The following is a 23041-nucleotide window of genomic DNA, read 5'->3' as shown; positions in this document are numbered from 1 at the left end:
ACAGTTATAGGACTAATGCTTAACTTAATGCAGTGGTCTCCAAACTATTCCACATAGGGCCGCAGTAGGTGCAGGATTTCACACTAACAAAACAGGACACCTTTTCACCAATCTGGTGTCTTACAAGTAGGATCGTGCCGGTATGACATTCTGACTGTATGATAACCTTAAGCCAAATTATCAGGGTTTCACGGTATCACAGTATTGCATGCAATTGCAGGTCTAAAATGTGTTACTTTAAGATATCTGGGTTAAAACAAAAAGAAATTCTTAAAACTTTTTTCCATTGAAAATAATTTTTGTTTTTCAAAACATATTAGCAAATTGGAACATAAGTATAATGTTAAGTTAAAATTAGAAAAAAAAAGAACTGAAATATTCTAAATAAAATCAAAATAAATGCAGTACTTTAGGTGAGCCTCAACCCATAGCCATAGCTCAAAATTATTGCCATCAGAAAAAAAATTGAATTATTTTCCATAAAAAGCATGTGTATATGACTCGTATCATGTTTACATTATACACACACTCTTTCTCAACACAGACAGTGTCCGGAGAGAAAAACAAATGTTTCACCACCCTTAGACACACTAAACACGCTCGAGTTAAGTCTCGTTGCTGGTGATAAACATTCATGTGTGTGTTTACTAACCCTTAATTTTGTATAAATGCGAAATCATATCAGAGGTATTGCCCCCTCAGCAGCCACCCTCTGCAAACATGTTTTACGTGTCTGTTGTAAGCCTGTCGCAATATGCAATAATTCCATTTAGCGCGCGATAAATAAAAATGAAGGCGGTAATTTTTCCGCTGTGATTTATCGCCTCGCGTGCACGTGCGTGCGCGCGTGCGGCAGACGTGCTGTTAAATGTTCGGATTCCTCGTTACCAACTGCGCAAAATGCATCTTCGTTCCAGGTCTGGCAAAAAGTAGCGCCGGAGCCAATCGTTCCCATTATATCCTAATTGTTCAACGTATACCGGCAGCGTCAGTGCTCCGGAGTGACTGTGAACCATCTACGGCGCGTCGGTGTTGTTGACGTGTGGGCCCTCCCGTCAGTGGCCTATACTACGAACCGAGTTCAACCTCCCCAGAAGTAATCCAGTTTACCATCGGGTAACCGGAGTTGACAAAACCTGGTTGTCTAGTTTGTGGTCAATCGGTGCTACGACGCTGATTATGAGGTTGATTAGTCGAACCTGTGTCAACCCAGTCAGAGTTACTGCGCGTTCACATAAAAGGGGGCGGTGACCAGAGTCAAACACTACTTGTGACGATGGCACGGGCACCTTACTTCACGGAGGAGGAATGCGCGATGATCATGCGGAATTATGAGGAATTAAAATCCACCCTCACCGCGAAATCCAACACCGCTTCGGCGAGTAGAGCGCAACGGGTCTGTTGACAGCGAATTTACAGATCGTGTGATTTGTGAATGCGTCAATATGCCAGTTTACTTATGTCCATGAAAAGAAATAAAGCCTGCTGTCAGGACAATAAAATAAGATTTGGTACACTAACAGTAAGAAATAATTGTCACGCATGACCACACGAAACAGGATGATTGTATGTTTAGTCCCCTTGACTGTACGAATACGTATGTTCTTTTTTTTTAGTTTGGGCCTAAAAAATCCAGCCCGACCCGACCCGAGTCCGATCAATAAACTTGATTTGCAGGCCCGAGCCCGACAACCCCCCCAAAAAAAAAATTTATGTTATATTTGTGAGGACTCAGGAGAAGAAGGAAATGCGGGGATGCCAAGCGTTGTTGCGTAAATAAAAGCCCGTCTTTTGTAACGATTTTTCACAGTTAAACAAGACTGTAAGATGCATATTCAATAAATATTTATATCTTTTATATTTGTGCGTCAGTCCTATCAGTGGATTTGACATTTAATTTAATCTCCTCGAATTGGCAGAAAAAAACGCAAGTTTTCTCAATGTTTAAATAGTCTACATATTTCTATGATTATTATAAATGCATCAATTTGAAGCGTTTCCATAACCCACTCCGAATCGCATGGCATACAGTGTTCTTACGCAGATATTCAGCATCACGGATGGAATACATATATTGTCCCTGGCGAAAGAGCGCACGGACAGGCACACACAATCTGCGCGGTTGTGAGGGCCTGACTCAGCGGGTTACATTAGTGACGTCTGCCTAGATCAGTTGGCACAGGTAAAGAATTCCCTCAGCTGAAAATCTATATCTTTCATGGAGAACATCTTCCGGGTACGCCAGCGGATTCTGGCGGTCCCGAAATACCCATGCCCTCCGGAGAGAGCCCCTCACAATCCGCGTGCCAATGTCGTATGGGTCGTCCAAGTACGCTGTCATTGTCAGGAGGACACGTCCGCGGAGGAGTGCTGTTTAAATAGAGCGTGGTTAATTGGAATCCTGATGTTAAGCAAGATCTAACTCTGACACGACCAGGTTTGGCGTGTGGCGTGTGTTGCCATGGCAACACTTCTCGGTTCCAACATATCCACCTTACGTAGTCTCGCATAGCCGCGAACTTACGTCGCACGTGATAAAGTTACTCTCGAAGTTACCCTGCTAAGCCAGAAAACCGGCTTCGTAGTATAGGCCACAGGAGTGACATTTCACGTGGGGCGGCTATTTTTCGGCACAACGCCGGATATTTACAACGAAGTCCGCCAAAACATTGTTACCGACTTGACTGCTACGAACAACCTCGCTTTGACAACGAACAGCTGAATGAAATTAAGAGCGCTGTGCTTCAAACTCGTCCTGTTTATGAAAGTCGGTTGTCATATGTTGGTGGTGTGTAGTAAAGAGCAAACGTGACTTCAGCGGCGCTTGCTAACTTTTTTAATGTGCCCACACACTAGATATCATGAAATGGCAAACTAGATGTGCTACGTCCCATGCCATTGGCTACGTGAGCCCAGAGTGATGATGGGCCACGTAGTCCATATACTACATCGAGGAATTCTAAACTGTCATGACTGAATGGAAGTTAAGAAGGCCAAATCAATCCATACCAGTGACTATAGATAATGTTGCAAGTATTGTTAATTCAGTACGTGACACAGATGGATTCGGACCACAAATAGGATGTCTTGCTCATGTAGTAAACCTAGCTGCTAAGAGAGCTGTAGCAGTCAACAGTGTGCCCTGCCTTACTTTACAAACAGTAAAGATTGTTCTCAGCACTTATATACATTTTTTCAGATCAGTAAGAAGTAAGCACATAAATGTTATGCACTAAAATGCATGTCTAGATGATGGCAATTTAATTTTTGCTCGTTAGCAAAAAAAAAAAAAAAAAAATTTGTTTTTTTTTTACAGAGCATTAAATGTATTGAATCGGATCGAAAATCGTGTCCCCCGGATCAAAAATTGTTCCGAACCGTGACTTAACTGTATCGTTGCATCCCTATGGAACACCACTGCAGAAGCTATGACGGGAAAAGTTTTCATTTGCCTAAATGCTTAAGTTATTAAGTGCATTTTTTAAAAAAACACATTTTATTTATTCTGTGTTTCTGTGCGGTATCAATATTGTTGTTTTCTACTTAAGAAGCATGGTCTATTGTTTTTAGTTGTGATTTCTTAAAAAGTATTTTTGAATTTAAGAGTAAATATTTATCGCGTGTAAATGGGTGTACTTGATCTATTAATATATACTGTATTCTCACTGTGTTATTGTAAATTAGTTTTTAAAAAAATGGGGGGGGGGGGGGGGGGCGCAATAATATCGCATATCGCAATAATTTATGAGAATCATTATCGCACACTAAAATTTGTTATCACGACAGGCCTAGTCTGTTGGCTCTCCTCCTCTAAGCCGCGGCCATCTGTAACTTTTCTGTAGCCGAAGTATTCCCATACCAGCGATTTTGTTTTCTTCGATGGGGGCGGGGGGGGGTTCAGGAGTTTCAGGGTTGTGCCTTTCAGCTGCCATCGAGGGATTTCACCCTGCATTTTTGGGACATGAAAAATGGCTAATACCGTAGGGACGGGATGACGGAAAATTTCTGCGGTTTTGAAACGTGACATTTTCATACCACGGTACACCTTGAAACCGATAATTGGCATATGTCTACTTATAAGTTTTTAGTAGTATAAGTCAATTGCAGTCAGGAGCTGCTTGTTTTTGATGAAACCTCATTGATTTACTGTCCGTGCTCAATCAGTATGACCAAAAAAGAGAACCTACAGCGCCCTTTGAGGACCGGTTTGGAGAACCCGGACTTAATGTTTTATGCGGTAACAGAATATTATTTGCTTTATTGCAGGTTTTACTCAAAGGATACCTTACATTGTTGCTGCTGGCTCAACGCATTGTGTTTGCCTAGCAGGTATAGCATTCTGCACAACGAACATACTTTTTGTCTGAGTGTTAAATATAGGACCAAAGAAAAGGCAAATACACTGGTAAGTGAGGAGCGAGGGCACACATTTATTTACACACTATTTAATGATATTAACCTGTCCTGTTGAGCTGTTTGACACGGAGAATGGAAGTCTAAGTGCCCGGACCAGATGGTCTGAACAGTTTTAAGGTTTCACATTGTACGGATTAATTAATTATATTTTTAATATTTTAAAAATATTTTATTGGGATTTCCCGATTGCATTTTTTTTTTTAAATTCACCTGATTCTTAGAATTTGCCAGTACAGAGTACCGATCAGATACCGACAAAAAAAAAATTTTTTTTTTTTTAGTTCCAAACATGTTTCAGTACTGGAACACTTTTCTGGAAGTGTTGCACACTATAAATTTATATATTTATATATATTTTTTATATCGCCATTGTATTTCTGAATCATCTTGTTACTTTTTTTTAACCCCTATTTTGTGTATATATATATATATATATATATATATATATAATATATATATATATATATATATATATATATATATATATGCAGTTGTGGTCAAAAGTTTACATACACTTGTGAAGAACATAATGTCATGGCTCTCTTGAGTTTCCAGTTATTACTACAACTCTGATTTTTCTCCGATAGAGTGATTGGAACAGATACTTCTTTGTCGCAAAAAACATTCATGAAGTTTGGTTCTTTTATGACTTTATTATGGGTTAACAGAAAAAGTGATCAAATCTGCTGGGTCAAAAATATACATACAGCAACACATACATTCAGCATGGATCTGAAAAAGCGAATCATTGACTTGAACAAATCAGGAAAGTCACTTGGAGCCATTTCAAAGCAGCTGCAGGTCCCAAGAGCAACAGTGCAAACAATTGTTTGTAAGTATAAAGTGCATGGCACTGTTTTGTCACTGCCACGATCAGGAAGAAAACGCAAGCGATCAACTGCTGCTGAGAGAAAATTGGTCAGGAGGATGAAGATTCAACCGAGAATCACCAAAAAGCAGATCTGCCAAGAATTAGAAGCTGCTGGAACACAGGTGTCAGAGTCCACAGTCAAGCGTGTTTTGCATCTCCATGGACTGAGAGGCTTCCGTGCAAGAAGGAAGCCTTTGTTCCAAAAGCGGCAAGAAGTTCTGTGGTCAGACGAAACAAAAATCGAGCTGTTTGGCCACAATGCCCAGCAATATGTTTGGAGGAGAAAAGGTGAGGCCTTTAACCCCAAGTACACCATGCCTACCGTCAAGCACAGTGGTGGTAGTATTATGCTGTGGGGCTGTTTTGCTGCAATGGAACTGGTGCTTTACAGAGAGTAAATGGGATAATGAAGAAGGAGGATTACCTTCAAATTCTTCAAGATAACCTAACGTCATCAGCCCGAAGATTGGGTCTTGGGCACAGTTGGGTGTTCCAACAGGACAATGACCCCAAACACACATCAAAAGTGTTAATGGAATGGCTAAATCAGGCTAGAATTAAGGTTTTCGAATGGCCTTCCCAAAGTCCCCATTGAGTACTTGTGGACAATGCTGAAGAAACAAGTCCATGTCAGAAAGCCATCAAATTTAACTGAACTGCACCAATTCTGTCAAGAGGAGTGGTCAAAGATTCAACCAGAAGCTTGCCAGAAGCTTGTGGATGGCTACCAAAAGCGCCTAATTGAAGTGAAAATGGCCAAGGGACATGTTACCAAATATTAGCGCTGCTGTATGTATATTTTTGACCCAGCAGATTTGACCACTTTTTTCTGTTCACCCATAATAAAGTCATAAAAGAACCAAACTTCATGAATGTTTTTGTGACAAAGAAGTACCTGTTCCAATCACTCTATCAGAGAAAAATCAGAGTTGTAGAAATAACTTGAAACTCAAGAGAGCCATGACATTATGTTCTTCACAAGTGTATGTAAACTTTTGACCACAATATATGTATATATTAGGGGTGTCAAACGATTAAATTTTTTTAATCCAGTTAATTACATCTTGAAAATTAATTAATCGCAATTCAAACCATCTATAAAATATGCCATATTTTTCTGTAAATTATTGTTGGAATGGAAAGATAAGGCACAACATACGGTACATAAGCACTGTATTTCTTTATTATAATAACAAATCAACAAGATCGCATTACCATTATTAACGTTCTGTTAAAGCGATCCATGGATAGAAAGACTTGTAGTTCTTAAAAGATAAATGTTAGTACAAGTTATAGAAATTTTATATTAAAACCCTTCTTCATGTTTTCGTTTTAATAAAATTTGTAAAATTTTCAATCAAAAATTAAACTAGTAGACCGCCATTGTTGATGTCAATAATTACTTACACCAGACATGTCCAAAGTCCGGCCCAGGGGCCAAATGCGGCCCGTGGTCAAATTTCATCCGGCCCCCAATAACGTTTGGCCCGCACACAGACTTAATAAATTGGTCATCAGTACTGCAACCAGCATATGAAGTAGCTTACACACGAAAGGCTGCTCCTCATTTACCCACTAAAAGGCAGCAGCACTTTAACCCTTTGTTCCAAATGGCACATTTGATACACTTAAAATTTCATGATTTTGAGACTAATTTAGAATTTTGACATTTCTTTTTTGGGGGGGGGGGGGGGGGGGGAACGATGGATGCAAGTCAACACATGCATTTGCAGGTTCTATGAGAAAAAAAACATGATTTAGCATGAGTTATAGATATTAGAGCGCTTATTACACATATTCAGTTTGAGTTTTCGTTTTACAAATTTGAAAAAATGGTTTCATTAGGACCTTATTTTTCAAATTTTGGGATTCTCTGATAATTGCTTCATGTTGCAGGTATTGAAGGGCTACGCAACATTACCCCGTGTGACCCATTACGTCCATTTTCTAAAATGGCGACAATCAACAAAAAAAAGAAAGTTGTCTGTGACGGCCGACGCTTTAAGGATAGGTGGAAATTGGACCATTTCTTCACTAAAATACAAAACAACTGTGTCTGCCTCATTTGCAAAGAGAAAGTCGCTGTTTTTAAAGATTTCAATGTTAGCCAATATTACCAAACAAGACAGGCTGACATGTATGGCAAGATTACAGGGAAGATTCGCAGCGAGAAATTGAAGCAACTTGAAGCTAGTTTAATTTCACAGCAGCAGTATTTCGCAAGAGCCCGAGAGTCGAAAGAGAACACCACAAAGGCTAGGTGTAAGATTGTTAAAACTATTCAATTTAAAAAAAAATAATTAAAGCAAATGTGACACACTAAATGGCTTGCTAAAAGTTGCATAAATATATTGTTCTATGTAAAGGACGTCAGCCAAGGTCGGCCCCCCACATTTTTACCGCACCAAATCTGGCCCCCTTTGCAAAAAGTTTGGACACCCCTGACTTACACAATGCTCATGGGTGCTGAAGCCTATAAAATCAGTCGCACCCAAGCGCCAGCAGAGGGCGCCAGTACACATTTCACTGTGCTGTCATTTTAATCTGTTTGAGTCGGGCATTTGTGCATTAATTGCGTCAAATATTTTAACGTGATTGATTAAAAAAATTTATTACCGCCCGTTAACGCGATAATTTTGACAGCCCTAATATATAATATATATGTATGTATATATGTATATGTGTATGTATATATGTGTATGTATATATTATATATATATGTATATGTGTGTATATGTATATATATATATATATACACACATATGTATATACATCGGTGTATACATATATATATATATATATATATATATGTGTGTATATATACACACACATACATATATATATATATATATATATATATATATATATATATATATATATATATATAAATATATATATAAAATAGTAGCCCGCCATTCTTGATGTCAATAATTACTTACACAATGTTCATGGGTGCTGAAGCCTATAAAATCAGTTGCACCCAAGCGCCAGTAGAGGGCGATAAAACTCCGAAAAACACAACAAGTACACATTTCACTTTGCTGTCATTTTAATCTTTTTGAGCCGGGCATTTGTGCGTTAATTGCGTCAAATATTTTAATGTGACTAATTAAAAAAATTAATTACCTAAATTAATTTTGACAGCCCTAGTATATATATATATGTGTGTGTGTGTGTATATATATATATATATATATATATATATATATATATATATATACAGTGGTACCTCTACATACGAAGTTAATCCGTTCCAGGACCTTGTTTGTAAGTCGAAATGGTCGTATGTCGAGCAGAATTTTCCCATAGGAATACATTATAATTCCATTAATTCGTTCCACAGCCCAAAAACCTTCACTAAATCCTTAAAAAATACTGCTGGTACTATTACAAATGGCAATTACACATAGCAAAACAAATAAATTATAAATCAAAATCGGAGTAATAATAATAATAATAATAATAATAATTCCTGTATTAATGTAACGAATCGGGTTGTAATGTGGCGGACGTTTTTTGCTGACCCTGAACGCACCGCGGAGCTGACGTGCCAGAGAGACCGGTGAGCTTGAGTTTCACTTTCACTTTGAATGCTTTCTTGAGAACACCGTCAATTGCGGCAGACAGAAGGTGTTTTTGTTTTGAATAAGTTGTGAAATAAATGATAAAAACGTGGCGAAGTTGGCGATTTCTCTGGAGATGTTACCACAATAAGAATTGTCAGCTTAACTTATAAAGACTGGCGAACGATGGTCGGAGGAGGACCGTGGAGATGTATTGTTGAGCCATTTCACGGATGCCCACCCTACGCTCATATTTTTCTGTCATTTGCATCTTCATTTAGAAGGTAAGCGTCAACTTTTTCCTTGTTTCACCACCTGTACCAACCTTTTCTGAAACCAGTGTTGATTTGTCACACAAGAAAATCCGCCATGCATTCGTCTGCGGTGCTGCCATTGTCGTCGTATTTCGAACATGTCGTCGGATGTAGAAACAAATGGCGAGTCAAATTTTACGTCGGATGTCGAAAAGTTCGTGTGTCGAAGCGATCGTATGTAGAGGTACCACTGTGTATATATATACGTATATATGTATATATATATATATATAGTATATCCTCTTCACCCAATTCCGATCCTCTGAAAATGGCCTGATACACCCGATTTCCAATTATGTGATCGAATCGGGGACATTGACTGGTCATCAATTGTACTGAAACATAAATATTAAGCATATCATTTGAATACAAGTGCTGTTTAAATATTTTTCTGCCGACAAGGCCTCCTGGTTTGCACTAATAACTGTCATGCACAACATAACCTTCTTTCCTTTTATGTGTCCTGTAATTAGTGGAGCAGTGGCTCCTGATTACTGAGCTGCTTCTGCAAAATGAAGACTAATGTAGTCCCCGTTGTCACGTGCAGGAGATGGTGATGTGTTTCTGTGGGGAAGCAACAAGCACAACCAGCTTCTAGCCACTGAGCCCTTCAGGGCCACTCCAGCTCCACTTGAGCGCTCGCTACTATGTGGAGAGAAAGTTGTAAATGTGTGGAGCGGTTGGACCCACGTTATAGCCCAAACAGGTGAGAGGAGGTATATTTGTTAAAGTCAACCAAAGAAATAATTAAAGTAATTCCTTGCAGAAAGAGGGAGAGTGTTCACATGGGGTAGAGGAAATTACGGACAACTGGGCCGACTTTTGGCAGATGGCCCAAATTCTGAGCACCAGTCAGCAGACAATGGGAGCAAGACTTTTCTCCCTGGCGAGGTGAATGGCCTCTTTGGAGTAACACAGGTAAAAGTCATTATGCAATAATTCACTATTTGTATTGGAAAATGGGATTAATTGTCACATTTGCCATAAATTAACATCCAGAAGTAATTGTCGCGCAATAATTCTTATATTGAAATGACCAGAAAAGTGGCAATAAAAAAACCTACATTATCTTTCCTGTAGAGCAGGGATTGGGAACCTATGGCTCGCGAGCCATATCTGGCACTTTTGAAGGCCGCATCTGGCTTGCAGACAAATCTTTAATTCTAAAAAAAAAAAAAAGCTTCGTTGTACTCCTTTGCGCATTGCGCAAAACGACGACGATCCCCGGCGACTAGAAAGCCGGTTCGCAGTTATTGTAGTGGGAAAGTGGCAAACATACATGTCATTGCGTCTATCTGTCTATTCATGTCTATCAATCGCATTGGCAACGCAGATGAGGCAGACACAGATCGAGTGGGGTCACGGTATTTTGCTGTCAAAAAGAGGGGCTGTTCTGCACATGTGCATAGTAACTTTCCCACGGTTTTAGTAGGAATTAAATAATGGGTAAAACGCTTGGTGTAAAGAAATAACTGTGGGAGCAATTATTAGAAAATGGAAGACATACAAGACCACTAATAATCTCCATCGATCTGGGGCTCCATGCAAGACCTCACCCCGTGGCGTCAAAATGATAACAAGAAGGATGAGCAAAAATCCCAGAACCACACAGGGGGAACCTAGGGAATGACCTACAAAGAGCTGGGACCACAGTAACAAAGGCTACTATCAGTAACAAAATGCGCCGCTAGTGACTCCTGCACTGCCAGTACACGTCCAGGCCCGTCTGTGGTTCGCTAGAGAGCATTTGGATGATCCAGAAGAGGACTGGGAGAATGTGTTATGGTCAGATGAAACCAAAATAGAACTTTTTGGTAGAAACACAGGTTCTTGTGTTTGGAGGAGAAAGAATACTGAATTGCATCCGAAGAACACCATACCCACTGTGAAGCATTGGGGTGGAAACATCATGCTTTGGGGCTGTTTTTCTGCAAAGGGACCAGGACGACTGATCTGTGTAAAGGAAAGGAGGAAGTTGAAAGTCCGTGTTGCCCAACGACAGCCCCAAAACATCACTGCTCTAGAGGAGATCTGCATGAAGGAATGGGCCAAAATACCAGCAACAATGTGTGAAAAGTTTGTGAAGAGTTACAGAAAACGTTTGACCTCTGTTATTGCCAACAAAGGGTACATAGCAAAGTATTGAGTTGAACGTTTGGTATTGACCAAATACTGATTTTCCACAATGATTTGCAAATAAATTCTTTAAAAATCAAACAATGGGATTTTCAGTTTTTTTTCCACATTCCGTCTCTCATGGTAAATAATAGCCTAAACCATCCGGCGGCCTCCAGCAAACTGGAGGTGATCCGTAGTCAATCCGGAGCACTGACGCGGTCGGTATACGTTGAACAATAGGATATAATGGGAACAAATTGGCTCCGGCGCTACTTTTTGCCGGACACAGAACGAAAATGTATTTTGCGTAGTTGTTAACAAGGAAGCCGAACTTTTAACAGCATGTTAGCCGCACGCGCACACGCAGGTGCGCGCGAAGCGATAAATCGCAGCGGAAAAATCATCACCTTCATTTTTATTTACCGGTACGTGCAATAAATGGAATTATTGCATATTGCGACAGGCTTAATGTGATTGCAGAGTTTGACATTTTGACAACATTGTAAACCAGTTCTAATTTAATGGTGGCATTCTACTTTTTTCCTGTTAGTGTTCCTTATCTATTAAAATTCAAAAACACTTAAATCTCATTCAAAAAACCTTAATAATTTTTAATTAAAATCCCATTTAAATATGTGACAACCAGCCCCTTAGTGGGGATTGTTGTCACAAAGTGTTAGGAGGTCTTTGGTTGATAATAAATAAGTATTAGGGGGAAAAAATGGAAAAAGAAAAGGATGTCAAATCCAAACCAAGATATGAAGCTTTCATGTAAAAAACAAACAAACAAAAAAAAAACCTGACTCTTGTAAGATGTGTGAATGGGAAAATATTCATGAGAGAGTCAAAATGGTGCCAACCATCCTTGTTCTCCCCTAATATGCAACCCTGCAGTAAATGATCACTGCCAGCTTGTCCCAGTCAATGGAAAAGGATTTATATCACTCTTAATGGAATATGATTGGATGTTTGTGGTTCCGCAAATCGAGACTAAATGCGAGTTGGAGGCGGGTATCATGTCATGCTTACAAAGTCCAGCAGGAGGCAGCCAACACCCATAAATGGAAAGACAAGGAAGCTGAAAGATGTTTAGTATGGGATCCATCAGAGTTCACCAAGAGAAAGTGAGACACCTTGATGAAATTCATCATTACACGTGCAATAAAAAGCATGCACACGTTTCTATTATGGTCCTCCAGGGAGAAAATCATTAATATCTTGCTCAGTCAGAGGTTTTTCTTCTCCCATTGGGGCCATTGTATGGTTGGAGCAGTTAACCTGTAGTCAAAATGGTTGCTGTATGACAGGAGAGAGGTGCTATTATTAAAAATACAGATGTCAAGGTCGGTCGTGGGTGAAATGCGGATCATTCTTGTCCAACGTGCGGGCATCACCGTTGCAGCAGCAACAGCGACGTATGTCATTGCGGCATCACCTTATGTGCGTAAAGCTAAAGGTGAAGATGGATTTGCTGAGTGGACAGTGAATCGCTTAACCCACTGGGGCAGGGTATGACGTGCGTACACACCCACACAGTCAATGTTTAGTTAGCTGTCACATTTTATGAGGCATATGAGCATAACAAATAAAGCCTGTCGTTAGCTTTACCTGCCACTCTTTTATGCTGAAGCTGAAACGAACAATAAGCAGCCAAAGCCAAGTTGTTAGTAAATGTAGTGATTATAACAGGAGAACGCCATGGTAAAGGCACCACTTAAACAGCTCTGTGCTTCCTCCGAAATTGAGATTCATATACAGTATTTGATGGTGGGAGTCCGCTTTCATTTACAAAGTTTGCCAGAAAAGAAATCTTTATTATATGAAAGAAAAAAAAAGATGCAAAGTCAGTATGCACTTGTCCTTAGCATTAGCTGAGTGTGGAAATATTTTGTAAAGCAAGGCACCTTCTAAGGCAGGGTTCGGGAACCTTTTTGGCTGAGAGAGCCATGAACACCACATATTTTTAAATGTAATTCTGTGAGAGCCATACAATATGTTTAAAACTAAAAACAAGTAATGTGTGCATTTTATGTAGTTTCCACACTAAGTACAGCAAGTCTCTGAATTCTTTATAATAATTTATATAAGTAATATTTAAATTAAATAATAAATATTAAATCATATTAAAATAGTTATTTTAATGTTTTGTTGTGTCCACAGATAGATTCACCCTATGTCATAGGCAGAGTTTGACTTTTGGGGCGGGGGGCCCAACATGTTGATGAGCCCGGAACGCAGTGTCAGGAATAAAATTAACTAACAAGATTATTTATAATAATAAGTTGACAATGAGCATTTTTTGTTCCCCATTATCCTTGAGGGGAATTCTAATTCAGGCTGCTTAGGCTATACTTTTCACCAAGATCGTCAACCTTTGAATATGGTATGCCCGCCGGTGTCGTGCCAATGTAGTTACCCCAGTCAAGAATTGTATCCCCTGGTCGGAGCCATATAGAGGTAGGTTTGTGTCTTTATTAATCCAATCAAAAAAAAGTTGCTTCAATAAAAAAAAGTTGCTTCAATCAAAATATATATTTTCAGTAAAATTGAATTTGAAGCAACTTTTTTGATTGAAGTAATGTTTATTTGTGTTTGGGCCACATTTTAGCTAGGATGTTTTTGTCTTTATTATTCAATAAAAATATATATATATTTTCAAAAGGAAAAATCACTTCAAACAAAAAAAAGACAAACTTCAATCATAGAAAACGTTTTTGAACACAAAAAAAATACTTGAGATTGAAAAATTTGCATTTGAACACTTAATTTTTCATTGAAAAAGTTTTATTTGATTGAAGCAATCCTTTTTGTGTTTGGGCCATATTATGGGTAGGACATTTGTGTCTAAATCATTCAATCCCAACTAAAAGTTGCTTCAATCCAAAAAAATATTTTCAATGAAAGAAAAAAATCTTTTGAAAAATAAAATTGCCCCCCCCCCCACCTTTTTTTTTTTTTTTTTTTTTTGTGTGAAAATTACATGCAAAGCAAATGACCGTCTAAGGTGCTAGTCACATGATCTGTTTGAAAAATAATTTTGACCCATTTTGAAAAATATATTTTTTTGTTCATTTCATTCATTTTTGTTGCAGTTTTATTGCTTTACAACTTTTATATATATAGGAAAGTCAATTTCATGCAATGACACTTTTCGGCCACGTGGGGGGGGGCTGCCCGCCCCCCCCCCCCACCCCCCCTTAAAATCCACTTATGCCCTATGTTTAAAATGTTTCATCTTATTTCGTTTTTTGTGGAAAATATACACACAAGTTTCAGCCGGAAAACACTGTTGTACTTTCAGTTTTAAACCAGCAGGGGGCAGTGTTCACTTCTAAGCGTGCATTGGCAATAACTGTTTGCATTTTAGAGCGAATACGAAATGACCAGTTTGTGCTGTAATACGAGACGGACGTGGTTAAAAGTATTTTTTTCTTGTTTCAGGTGAGGAAAAAAAGTATAATTTGACTGTGTGTATTAGGGGATTGCTTTATTTTAGGATGATTGTGATGTGTACTGTGTGTTAATTTTGTTCAGAAATATGTTCATCGTTATGTATGACTGCAGATGTGTTCATAATGGCGAGCGGACGACGAGTGAATGCTAGTAATGTCTAAAATGCAGAAGTTAAATGTTTTGTCACAAACACTTGTATTTATTTATTATTATAATTGTAAAGAATTCACATTTTAGAGTGAATAAGAAATGAGCCGTCTGTGTGCAGCAATGCGAGAAGGACGTTGTTAGTTTTTTCTTGTTTCATCTGTACAAGAAAAAGAAAACAAAATTAAATGTAGCAACCGACTGAAGCATTTAATCTCCGTCTGCACCACGCTAAAGATGCATAGCTATTATTTCAACCGACTACCACATGCATCATCAGACTTTTGCGTTCTCCACTGCTGCACCTGTCCTGAAATTTGAATGTCGCCTGATCACTGGCTTGCCAAAGGAAAAAATGTGAGCGCCCGTTTAGCTTCCCATTACATAACAAACTTTTTTTTTTTTTTTTTTTCTTTTTAATAATTGAAGATTTGTCTGAGAGCATATCTGGCTCGCGAGCCATAGGTTGCCGACCCCTGTTCTAAGGGAATACATCAAACAATATACAGTACTGCTCTGCCTTCTTGCCATATATTTCATATTCTATCGATGTGTGGGGCAACACCTATCAGGGCACTGTAAGTCAATATGCACTATATAAAGAGCTATTAACAAAGATGTGTACAGTAGCCAAAAATCTTACTTAAGTAAGAGTAGCGTTACTCCAAAATGATATTACTTAAAAGTAGAAGTAATCATCCAAAAAATGTACTCAAGAACAATTTAGGGAAAAAAAAGGTATTCGGTGAAAATTCTCAAGTAATGAGTAATTGGGTGATTCTCATTTAGCTAACTTAAACTACGTCTTTAAAGATATTAGGCATACAGTCGTAAAAGCCTAAATTAGTTCATTTTTACTAGTTGAAAGATGCTTTTATCTGTTATGTGGCTCAGTCCATAATTTGCATTGTAAGAATCCCATTTATGGATACCGGAAGCAGTTGTTCGTAGTTTTTTTGTCTAAAGGTTGTGCTACCAAGTATTAGGCTGAGGGTGCCAATACTTCGTCCGGCCCATTCTTGGAGTTTTGTGTAAAATGATATTGAGTTTTTTGTTTTTTTTTCATTCTCTTTTGTGTTTTTTCGTTGTAAGCCAAATCAATAATGATATTACTACCAAAGCATTGTAATTGCAATCATTTTCTGGGAGAAATTGAGCATTATCTGACAGAATTGCAGGGCTGCCAATACTTTTGGCAAGCACTGTATATTCTTCTCCAAAAGTTACTGTAAGTTTCCATGAATATATCAATGAGCTACTTTACTTCGGGGTTTAATAGGTTATATAACCATGCTAATACTGTATAAAGCAAGATACAAATGAGTACAATTTTATGTTTGAATAAGGTTAAATGACATAGATGAGGGATATGAAATTGATTCAAAACATTCGACAATTACTATTAAAGCGTATGCATTTCTGTGAGGTAGTGGAATAGTCGACCTGAAGAATTTACAGAAATTGAACAGCTGTACTATGTAAATTCAATTTCAAACCTCTGTACTACAGATGGACAGAGTGGGTGGGTAATCTAAAAAGGCTATGTGAGAAATGGATAACTAAATGGATTCTGCTGTAGTTAATTCATTCATTCATTTTCCATGCCGCTTTTCCTCACGAGGGTCGCGGAGATGCTGGAGCCTATCCCAGCTAACTACGGGCAGTAGGCAGGGTACACTCTGAACTGGTTGCCAGCCAATCACAGGGCACAAGGAGACATACGACCATTCACGCACACACTCATACCGACGGACAATTTAGAGTGTTGAATCAGCCTACCATGCATGTTTTTGGGATGTGGGAGGAAACTGTAGTTCCCGGAGAAAACCCATGCAGGCACGGGGAGAACATGCATACTCCACACAGGAAGGCCGAAGACCCTTGATCTCAGAACTGTGAGGCGGACGTGCTAACCACTCAGCCACAGTGCCGCGCTCTAGTTAATTGTGTTGTGTAATGACGGTTACTCTATACTTTAGTTGTTGTTGTTGTTTTTTTTTTTTAACATTAGAATTGGTCATTGTTTACTTGGTTCCATGTCCATATATGTTGAAAAAGTTCAATGGAAGACATTTTTCTACCTTAACATTAACACGATAATCAGGGCTAAGGCAGTTACAAAATTTTAGCTTCAAGCCTAAACCTTTCGTTTCGATACTGTGTATGGAAGATATAATTAGATATTTTGAGTATATTGTATTATCATTGTTCCTTTGTGTCTTTTTATGAAATAACTTCAATTCAGTAACTCCTCTGGTAAATGATTTTAAAATTTATTTTTGTCTTAAGTTTGCAGTTTCTGGTGGCTCCACAATTTTAGCCAATAATGTCCGTTGTAAAAGTTCAGTGCTCTGCTGCATGCATATTAAAGTCTTTTTTTTTTTTTTTTTTTGTCCCCCCTGCAGATCGCATGTGGATCTGAACATAACCTCGCCACTGTAGGTGTGTACTCTCTTTAAAGATACAAACATTTGTATCTGTTTTTATTATATGATGTAATATTTGTAAAATCCGGACCATATACTTACACAACTGCGCTGGATATAAACAATGCTCAAGCCACTATGACATATTATTACAAGCATTTTAAACGAGCGAGAAATTACATAAATCGATCCCTTTGCCTTATCACAGATTTACTAAAGATTTGTCCTGTCCAATACATTAGAGATTACAAATCCCTGTGAATCCTTTATCCTTCTATTGTCTTCCAAAGATTTCTCTGGTCATCACCTCATCTTGTGGCCTTTTCCAGAAGGAAGTAATTACAGCTCGCTTAGAATGGGAATCACCAACAGATGCAATTACACGAACAGGCCTGTAAATGAGCTGAATTAGTTACGCATGCATTCACAGGCGACTTTTTACTATTGGAAGTATTGAAGAGGGGTGTCACAAGAGCTAAATATTACAGATTGCAGAACGGGAACCCAGCAACTCTCATGAAACATTAAAAGATATTGTGCCTTTTTCTTTCCCTGCCACAGTCGCCAAGTTGCATGAAGAATTTTTAAAAGTCCAAATTTTCTCACATTAAAGTTTGAACACTGACCCAGTTGTTACATCAGAGTGAATATAAATACATCTGAGGAAGCTGAAACACAAGCAGAATGTCTCTTCTAAGCACATGCAGATATTTTTAAAAGCGTCATTGTAAACTATTCAGACAGGCTGTCAAAATGAAGAAATAGTGAGTGGGAACGTGACATCAGCATCAGCTCTCAAAAAGCTTTAGCGCATGGGCGGGCAACTTTTCTGCTTATGCCCACATTTGACTTTTGAATGTGGGCCGTGTCATTCATAAGATAGGTATATTAAAAAAATTAATTTAAAAAAATCCAAACGGACCCGCAAGATCTCAATCTGTGAAATGAATACTGAATACTAATGTTAAATGAAAAAAATGTGCTTTTGAAAGATGATTTTAGGTGTGCGTATCATGCACAAGTGTGTACTAAATAGTAAATAACATGAAAAATACAAGTATTTAACTCATTGGCTGCCATTGAACCAGAATTGCTCTAAAAATGAACTGTTTTTACATTGAACACACAGTAACTTTGGCATAATAACCACACATAAACACTAAAACTACTTAAGAAAACACATCAACAGTCTTCGTATTGGTCTGACTGCTTTGTCATATTAATTGTCTGCCAATGACTCAAATCCATTTGAACTGGGATGTGCTGGCAGCGATTGGAAAAAAAGTTTATAATGTTGAAATATTCAACCTTAAAACTGTTAGATTTGCCTCTTTACCCAATTGCCTATTACCTCTTAGTTACTACCTCAAAGGAATTATACAATTTGGGTAAAATGCATCTCACTGTAGACCAGGGGTCTCAAACCCATGGGCAATTGCAGCCCACAGGACAGTATTTTACAGCCAGCCAACCTGATTTGGTGACAGTCAGATTGAAATTTTGTAAAGTTAATTCCAAAGTTTCACTAAGTGAAAGGAAAATGTATCCAGTCATTCCTGCTGTAAAGATAAAGGTTATCAAACAATTTCAGGAAAAATGGGAGAAAGAATATTTTTTTGTTGAGCCCGATGTGTATTACGACACAAAGAAAATTTCAATGCTCAAGAATTGCATTACTCAACTAGGCATGCTGCAGAATATATAAAATAGCACAAAGAGAGAAGAGAAGGTCGGCCATCTTCATGTTTTAAAGAACTGTTCATGTTCTCAACCGGCATTCATAGAGATTGAAAAGAATGACAATTCATTACAGTATATTACAATATTACAATTACTTGTAATAAAGAGATATTTGAAACCTTTCTTGTAAAATACTTGATGTGGCCCAAACTCACCCAGATTCGCCAGCCTTCCCCATATACCGTATTTTCACGACCATAGGGCGCCGGCTCATTTTTGGGTGATATTTTTCCGCACACACAAGGCGCACCGCGTTATTGGACGCATACGCTAGTTTTTTTTTTTTTTTTAACGCAGCCGGCGCAAAACTAAGTTCAATTGTACTTTATTAAAGAATTAAACAAAGTTCTCACATCAATCTTAATCAGTCCACAAATCCATCAAATTCCTCACTTTCTGTATCCGAATTGAACAGCTTGGCTAGGTCTCCATCAAACACAACAGGTTCCCCTCTTGTCGTTTTCAGTCAGTTTCCTTGCCGTGCGTCTCCTCTTCTTCAGAGATGATTTGATGAAAGCACGGACAACAATGCAAGCAGACACTTTAGCCCAAGCGTCCACAATATATTCGCAAATTGTGGTATAACTCCCCCGGCACTGCCTCCCAGTCTTCGTAAAGCTGTGTTCGCCCTCCGTCATCCATTGCTCCCACGCTGCTCGCAATTTGACTTAAAACGCCCGGTTTACACCGACGTCCAGCAGTTGGAGTTCCTTCGTCAAGCCTCCCAGAATGATGGCAAGCTCCAGGTTCATCAGATTGTTTTTCACAGCGGGTGTGAGATGGTCGCGCATAGAGTTACAGATCAACAGGGATGGTGACGCGTGGAAAAAAAACATCCAATCGCTTCACGTACACTTTCCTAAGCCACTCTCATCTTCTCCTCAGCTCTCCAGCCCTTTTGATTGGCCTTGGCAATGACTCCGGCGGGAAACTTTACTTTAGGCAGTGTCATCCTCTTAAAAATCATGATAGGTGGCAGTTTCTTTTTGTTTCGCATTGGGTGATTGTATTGAGTTTGAACTGGGCTTTGTAAGTGTGCCTCTTCGCAATAGATGCTATTTTTGAGGGTCCTTCGCCAAACCAATGTTGTTTAGCCTAACACACACACTCAAACATTACAGCTTCTGGGGGCATGCCCCCTATCACACGTGACCGTCTCCCTTTAAGTTTATCATACGGCTCACACATACGTCTGCCTTTTCAAAAATTGCTCAGTCAGACGGACACATGTTGGTACTCAGTCCACACAATAAGCGCCCACATTATTAGGCGCACCATCCATTTTGGAGAATTTTTTTGACTTTTGGGTTTGCCTTATGGTCGTGAAAATACGATAAATTGATTTTTGCGAACCCTGCTGCAGACTTGTTAAGTTGTAAGTTTCAGGTTGTTACAGTGGGGCAAATAAGTATTAAGATAACCACTAATTGTGCAAGATGTCCCACTTGAAAATAAGAGAGGCCTGTAATTGTCAACAAGGTTAAACCTCAACCATGAAAGACAGAATGTGGAAAAAAAAAAAAACAGAAAATCACATTGTTTGATTTTTAAATAATTTATTTGCAAATCATGGTGGAAAATAAGTATTTGGTCAATACCAAAAGTTCATATCAATACTTTGCTATGTACCCTTTGTTGGCAATAACGGAGGCCAAACGTTTTCTGTAACTCTTCACAAGCTTTTCACACACTATTGCTGGTATTTTGGCCCATTCCTCCACGCAGATCTCCTCTACAGCAGTGATGTTTTGGGGCTGTCGTTGGGCAACACGGACTTTCAACTTCCTCCGCAGATTTTCTATGGGGTTGAGACCTGTAGACTGGCTAGGCCATTCCAGGACCTTGAAATGCTTTTACGAAGCCACTTCTTTGTTGCCCTGGCTTTGTGTTTGGGATCATTGTCATGCTGAAAGACCAAGCCACATCTCATCTTCAATGCCCTTGCTGATGGAAGGAGATTTTCACTCAAAATCTCTCGATACATGGCCCCATTCATTCTTTCCTTTACACAGATCAGTCGTCCTGGTCCCTTTGCAGAAAAACAGCCCCAAAGCATGAGGTTTCCACCCCCATGCTTCACAGTGGGTATGGTGCAATTCAGAACTCTTTTTCCTCCAAACACGAGAACCTGTGTTTCTACCAAAAAGCTCAATTTTGGTTTCATCTGACCATAACACATTCTCCCAGTCTTCTTCTGGATCATCCAAATGCTCTCTAGCGAACCGCAGACGGGCCTGGACGTGTACTTTCTTCAGCAGGGGGACACGTCTGGCAGTGCAGGATTTGAGTCCCTGGCGGCGCATTGTGTTACTGATAGTAGCCTTTGATACTGTGGTCCCAGCTCTCTGTAGGTCATTCTCTAGGTCCCCCCGTGTGGTTCTGGGATTTTTGCTCCCCGTTCTTGTTGTTGTTTCAAATCTTTTTAATGGTTTTTCCATAACAAAGCAACATATAATAAACAATATAGAACAACATAGAATAAACAAAAACAGACTATTAATGCTATCCAAAAACTGACACTGAAGCAGCAATCAGTGCACACACTCAAACAACATAGACTAACCATACACAAGTACATAGTCTGGGATATCAGATACGGCTACTTAATTTGATGATTCCACTCCCAAGATTCAGGGGAGCACAGGCTCTATGGGTAGGTAGGAAGAACTGGGCAGCACCCAAGAGTATTTCATGAGGGGCACATACAGTCATGAAAATCTCTCACCTTTCGGCGAAATTCGCCGTTTTGAAGTAAAAAATGGCGACCTACGTGAATTGCATAGATCTGAGGAGAAATTCTTTTTGGGAGGAGGAGGGGGGGTCGGGAGGTTTTATTTAATTATTATTATTGTAACGAATCGAGTTATAATGTGGCGAGGGTGTTAGCATGTGTTCCTGAATGCACCGCATGACGTAGAGGGGTAAGGGAGGTGCGGGAGAGCGAGGGACGTGCCTTCCGTGTTTACGTTTGTTCTGGCGGGGGAGATATGTGCGTTGGCTGCGGCAGATAGCAGTCGTGTTGTTCAATAAGTTTCCACAAATAAAGAATTTCAATCTGATAAAACGGTTGACTATTATCAACGTTACATTATTATTATCATCATGTGATTAACTTAGTACGTAAACTGAGCACTTAAGAAATCGGTTCTTTAAAAAATGTCACACTTGGACAGTCAGCAAATCCTTCTAGAATCTAGATGCTTCGCTGACGAGAACCAATCATCGGCCCAAGGTGCGTTCCATTATTCCAAACGCGCGCACTCCTTACTGTACATGGAGTGCTCGGAGAGCCTTTGGGTGGCATTGCATAGCTGCGAAAACAAAAAGCAGGCCTTATCCACACCGGGGCAGACCAGAGCGCAGCATACACATTTGCCTGTATTTGCCAGCAGATTGAATTTGGTGAGTAATGGTTTCAATCGTTTTCACATTTTGCGATATAAAAAAGTTACTGCCATTCGTTGCAGCTTGCGTTGAACACTGCCAGAGCTAGCCAAATCTCCCATGAAAAAAAAATAGCTCCCGTTAAATTGGCGTCAAGCTTGTGCATTTAGCGGTAATATAAACGAAGAAACACTGTTGAGTCAAATTAAGCGGCATGCTCTCGGATGGAGGTGGCGCCTCACATCGCTCCCGTCGTCCGCCGGAGACGCGTTATTTTCGGCTTGGATTTGAGCTGACGGCCGGTGTCGGCACAACACCGGCCCGACGAGTGGTGGGAATGAGTCCTGCTTCTTAAAGCTTTTCAGAAATACAGGGATCCCTCGTTTTTCGCGGTTAATGGGGACCAGAACCCGCCGCAATAAGTGAAAACCGCGAAGTAGCGCCCCCCACCCATATTTTGTTTGGCGCAATATCCTTGTTGCATAAGGAGGACAGTGCATTGAAAATCTCTCTCCAGAATGCATAAAGCTTGGGACACAACCAAAACATATGGCTCAAATTAGCTGGGGTAAGGCCACATCTTGGACATGCTGGATCGGCACCTGTATG

The 23041-nt window shown here is 39.4% G+C and overlaps 1 protein-coding gene across 4 annotated transcripts in view; it reads left to right on the top strand.

Moving 5' to 3' along the window:
- Window positions 1-23041, top strand: part of sergef (secretion regulating guanine nucleotide exchange factor) — a 42122-nt gene that overhangs the window by 6188 nt on the left and 12893 nt on the right. The window contains exons 7-11 of one of the 4 annotated variants that reach the window (XM_057835840.1): window positions 4267-4329; window positions 9712-9870; window positions 9931-10082; window positions 17288-17324; window positions 17599-20472. In XM_057835840.1, coding sequence (XP_057691823.1) covers window positions 4267-4329; window positions 9712-9870; window positions 9931-10082; window positions 17288-17324; window positions 17599-17720 — 533 coding nt within the window. In that variant the 3' untranslated portion in view covers window positions 17721-20472. Of the gene's footprint in view, window positions 1-4266; window positions 4330-9711; window positions 9871-9930; window positions 10083-10713; window positions 15299-17287; window positions 17325-17598; window positions 20473-23041 lie in introns of those variants that run through there. The other 3 variants (XM_057835839.1, XM_057835842.1, XM_057835841.1) reach the window with 3 other exon arrangements.

Source organism: Corythoichthys intestinalis, chromosome 5 (assembly GCF_030265065.1).
Source record: "Corythoichthys intestinalis isolate RoL2023-P3 chromosome 5, ASM3026506v1, whole genome shotgun sequence".
Classification (NCBI taxonomy): Eukaryota; Metazoa; Chordata; class Actinopteri; order Syngnathiformes; family Syngnathidae; genus Corythoichthys; species Corythoichthys intestinalis.
Note: the sequence above shows the minus strand (reverse complement) of the source record. Positions and strands in the feature narration are given on the sequence as shown.